This window comes from Papaver somniferum, chromosome 2 (assembly GCF_003573695.1).
Source record: "Papaver somniferum cultivar HN1 chromosome 2, ASM357369v1, whole genome shotgun sequence".
Classification (NCBI taxonomy): domain Eukaryota; kingdom Viridiplantae; phylum Streptophyta; class Magnoliopsida; order Ranunculales; family Papaveraceae; genus Papaver; species Papaver somniferum.
In genome coordinates this window covers 111,672,571-111,677,695 of record NC_039359.1, presented here as the reverse complement: position 1 = coordinate 111,677,695, position 5,125 = coordinate 111,672,571, and the positions used below count along the sequence as shown (strand labels likewise).

The 5,125-nt window shown below is 36.8% G+C and overlaps 1 protein-coding gene across 1 annotated transcript; it reads right to left on the bottom strand.

Annotated features, from left to right (window-relative positions):
• Positions 1 to 1,629: 1,629 nt before the first annotated feature.
• Positions 1,630 to 3,180, bottom strand: LOC113351760. The gene is made up of 2 exons (XM_026595695.1): positions 2,339 to 3,180; positions 1,630 to 2,233 (listed from the first exon to the last, which is right to left on the bottom strand). The coding sequence occupies exons 1-2, from the start codon at positions 3,178 to 3,180 to the stop codon at positions 1,630 to 1,632; spliced, it is 1,446 nt and encodes a 481-aa protein (XP_026451480.1).
• Positions 3,181 to 5,125: the final 1,945 nt, after the last annotated feature.

Here is a 5,125-nt window from a genome sequence, read left to right as displayed (position 1 = left end):
CAAAATGGTTGGATTTAATTCCTAACACCATCCCTTCTCTCTACTTTCCATACAAGAATTTGGTACGATTTTCACGGTCTTTCTCTTCCCGGCTTATTTGCTTATTGTATCTTTCATTGTAATAGATTATTAAGTTTCTTGTTAAATGCCGTACTTTCTCTTAAAAGCCATCATGTAAATAATTTTTAATATGAATGAATGAGTTAGTTTGATACAAGGAAAAAAAACATTCTATAAAAAAACATTTTATAACCTCGCAAAACCTTCCTATTGATCATAATCAATATCTCTAGAGCATTCCACCACGACTGTGCAAGTGTATGACGACGACCCGGTTAAAAAAAAAAAGAGAAAGGGTTTTGTTATCTTTGTGCGATTCTTTCCTTCCCTATTTGTGGGATAGCCTTCTCTTTTGTGGGATTCTTTCTACTATTAAAGTTTTTGTTCGTGGTTACTGATTTGGGTTCTAGTATTTTGGAGATTGATAAGGTTTTCACCTCATTACTCTCTGCAAAATGACAAGATATTGGGAAAATTACTTTTATTTCACAAAAGCATCTCTTCTCCAAGAAAAAATTCATTCAAAATGGTTGGATTTAATTCCTAACACCATCCCTTTTCTCTACTTTCCATACAAGAATCTGGTACGATTTTCGCGGTCTTTCTCTTCTCGACTTATTTGCTTATTGTATCTTTCATTGTAATAGGTTATTAAATTTCTTGTTAAATGCCGTACTTGCTCTTAAAAGCCATCACGTAAATAATTTTTAATATGAATGAATGAGTTAGTTTGATATAAGGAAAAAAAACATTTTATAAAAAACATTCTATAACCTCGCAAAACCTTCCTATTGATCATAATCAATGACTCTAGAGCATTCCACCACGACTGTGCAAGTGTATGACGACGACCCGGTTAAAAAAAAAGAGAAAGTGTTTTGTTATCTTGTGCACTGGGAAGCACCGACACACGACACGGACACGGACACGACACGACACGGACACGAGGACCGGCAATTTCTCAAAATACTAGGACACGGACACGTATATATATAAATATTTTCATTAAATTATATATGTTTGTCCCCATTCCTAACATAAAAGATTAAGCATTTACCTGTCTAAATGTTCCAGCCTTCCAGGAGAACATAGATATCCATTATCAACAAAAGGTTATATAGACATTTACTAGTCTATATATACATATCAACAAAAAATTAGAAGGCTTTGCAAAAGGGAGTAAAGTCCTTTCCGCGACATTTACTAGTCTATATATATACATATCAACAAAAAATTAGAAGGCTTCGCAAAGGGGAGTGAAGTCCTTCCCGCAACAGCGCAACTTCATGAACCAAATACTAGCCCAAAAAACAAGGATCCTCCAAGTATGATGTGAATGCCGCTACATCCAGGATCCAGCTGTAGAAATTTAAAACAAAGAATTGGCATAAATGAAAGTTGCCAGAGTTTGTAAGAGTGCAGGGCTACTTGTAGAAGGTCAGTTTAAACACAAATTTCAGGGGGAATTCACATCATAAAACAAAGAATTGGCATGATAGTAACTAAAATTTTAGAATAAAACAGATCAAGGAGATGGACAAGTTGGTCACCAAAAAATAACGTCAACAGTCAAACCAGGGGGTATAGCTCCTCCACATTAGCTTCATTATCATCCAATATCATGCGTTCCATCTCTGGCTCATTAAGAGAAAGATCAGCAACTTCAAGTACACCAACAGTACCCTCCATAGTATCAAAAGAATCACCTCCAATGTCCCACATTCTTGTATCCCCTAGCAAGTATTCTGGGCTTCGTCTTGATAAGAGACGAAGATTAGTATGAACAAATACCAAATCTTCACCTCTTTGTGGAGTAATTTTATTTCTCTTCACAGAATTTATGAAACTATACGTACTCCAGTTTCTCTCACTACAAGAAGATGAACAAGGTTGGCCAAGCAACATGAGTGCTTTTTGCTGAAGTAAAGGAGCATACACCCCATAAGTAACCCACCACACATAAGGATTCATACTCCATCTATCATTTATGGTATTTGCATTTGCAAATTCTTCACGGCAAGATGAAAACTTAGCATACTCAATGTTAACTTCTCTTAACTCATCCGCATCGTAATACCTCTCGAAACACTTCAATCTTTGACCTGCAATCAAAAGATCTCTATGTGGTGGAACACGCCCTGGACGTTCATCAAGCCACTGACGACTATAATACCTATGTTGTTTCAATTATGATTTTAGTATAAATTTTTTTAACATTTAACTCAACTGACCAGAAAATATAAATAAGCGATTGCATATTTTACACTGTCATACATACCTTGGGTTCAATGAATGTGCCAAAGAGTGAAGCGGTGTGCTACTTTTACTCCAACGATCTGTTAAAATCCCGTCCACCACCATATGAAATGGTGAAATATCATATTCTTGTAAGCCCTCGTGGCGATGTATAATGCTCTTTACCTCATCTATCATTCGATCCCACCTTTCATAAACCAAGTGAAGACAAGGCTCGTCTGTGTCGCATAATCTAAGCATTTCTATGATAGGTTTTGTAAAATCAATAACATACTGCAAAGTGTTCCACCAATCATCATCCAACAACTTCTCTTTTATAAACAATGCTTGATTAGGATCATCATCTTTATATGATGACCATTGATTGCAAATTACCAAGTTACGGAGTCCTTGCTTCACATCTTTAAATCTTTGAAGCATTATAATACTAGAGGCAAAACGTGTCTCTGCAAGTGTGAATAATTTTAACTCCACATGTTCATTAAACATGGCTAATCTCATGGAATGTTTAGTGATGAAGTTTCTGATCAGTACCACCTCAGCAATAATTTCACTAATCCAAGCACACCCTTCATATACTAAAACATTAGTTCGAATATCTCTCGGATGACATATATTCTTTAAAGCAAGGTTTAGTGTGTGGACTACACATGGAGTCCAAAAAATGTGTTTAAACTGACCTTCTACAAGTAGCCCTGCACTCTTACAAACTGGTGCATTGTCCGTGATTACTTGCACAACATTCTGATGCCCAACTTCCGTAATTGTCTCAATGATCAACTTAGAAATGTACTCTTTGTCCTTCACTGACCCTTGAGTGTTGACTGCTTTAATAAACATTGCACCAGCCTCTGAAACAGCCATAAAGTTCATGAGGGGTCTTCGTTGTTCGTCGTCCATCCATCGGTCACAATACTCACACCTTTTTCTTTCCAAGTGCTCTTAATTGGTTCTAGCTCTTTCTCAACATGTTCTCTTTCCTTCCGTAAAAGAGTTGTTCTTAGTTTATTATAACCCGGCGGAATATAACCTTGAATGCTTTTACTATCTGATGTAGCCAAATTAAATGCAACTTTATAATATGGACACCTAGCAAGATGGAACGGCAAGCCAGCTGCATAAAACAACCGTGCAATTATGCTATCCATTTCTTCACGTCTGGCAGCATTATACAATTTCTCTATTGGGCTCTCAACCCCTCTTTTCTTCTTCCTAGGATCTTCAACAAGTGATGAAGAATTTGACGCAAAAGAAGAACCACTACCTGATCCACATGTTGGCAGAGGCACACTTTTAAACTTAGATGCTTTTGCTCTGGCCTCAGCTTCATCACTCAATTGTTTCATTTCCTGAAGTTTATGTTCTCTGACCTTTGGACATATTCTAATTCCAGAGCCTGGAATCTTTAACAAATGTGCTTTCACTCTTGAATATGAACCCGAATATGGAACTTGACAGTGGTTACATACAAAATTCCAATTACCACCACCTTTAACTTTGTCCTTCTTAGTCACATATCTCCATAGCGGAGTAGTGCTTAAAACCTCTTCGTTCATATCTGGCTATCTGCATCAAAATTAAAGAGATGATAGCCATCAAAATACAAGCAGAAAATTAAAAGATAAATTATAAGTATTATATATAAAGCTCAAATTCAATGAACGACCAAAAATGCCCCCAAAGGCCCCAAAAAAAACCCTAAAACCTACACAGTAGACAATACACATGATCCCCACCACTAAAATCAAAACAAAACCCAAATTCACCAAATACAGCAACAACCCAAATTCACAATAGATTGAAAATAGAACAAAAAATCAATAACTCAACAAAATCATGCAAATCAGAAGGAAGAAGGGAGAGTAAAAGAAAGAGAACATACCTTCAAATTCAATGTAAACAACTACGAGATAAAGCCATAACAACTAGAAAATGATTGTAAAAAACTAAATAAGTTGATTTTCGGATGATCAACTTAGATCTGAGAAGAGAAGAGTAAAGGTGAGGGAGACTGTGGGAAGGGGTATTCTTCTGAGTTCTGAGAGTAGAAGATAGACGAGAGAGAGATGAGTTTTGATAAATTTTTTTTTTTTTTTGGAATTTAAGATAGAGGGTAACATATGCGTCCGACGTGCGTCCGAGTGTGTCCGATGTGTGTCCAATGTGCGTCCAACGTGCGTCAAGTGAGGACACGGATTTTGATGCGTCCGACACGCGTCGTGTGGGCGTCGTGGCCGCGTCATGTGTCCATAGTGCGTCCGACACGGACACGGAAACGAATCTGATGTGTCCGTGCTTCACAGCTTGTGCATGAGTGCACAAAATAAGAGTCAATCATTGACATGAGAAATTGAAAAAACAAATAAAATATAAGAGAGATAGTGTTTTTTTGCATTGGAGAATGCAAATATTCATTGGTTTTTAAACTTCTCTCTCTACAAATACATTCTCCAATGCAAAGAAACATCACCTCTCTTATACTTTAGTATTTGTTTTTTCAATTTTCAATGTTAACGATTGGTTCTTATCTTGTGCATGAGTGCGCAAAATAACAAAACCCTAAAGGAAAACAATTTAAAGAGGACACAAGAAACGAGAAGACAATGTGAAGAGGAATAACGTGGTTCTCGTTCTTCACTTCTTGATGCTTACTATTGAATTTATTATTGTCAACTGTCCATTTCGTCTACTAGTTTCAACTTTAACTTACACCACAATTATTTGGAATGGCCTGCTGCTGCGGTGAGTCATTTAGCTTAACAAAGAAGAGTTAGGTATGGCTACATGGGCACACACCGTCACAGCTGTG

Bases quoted from the DNA above. Each gene is read 5' to 3' on its own strand.
- LOC113351760 (XM_026595695.1), bottom strand. From the start codon at position 3,180: ATGGCTGTTTCAGAGGCTGGTGCAATGTTTATTAAAGCAGTCAACACT. The intron at 2,234-2,338 runs GTATGTATGACA...GAAACAACATAG, and splicing joins GCACATTCATTGAACCCAAG to GTATTATAGTCGTCAGTGGC.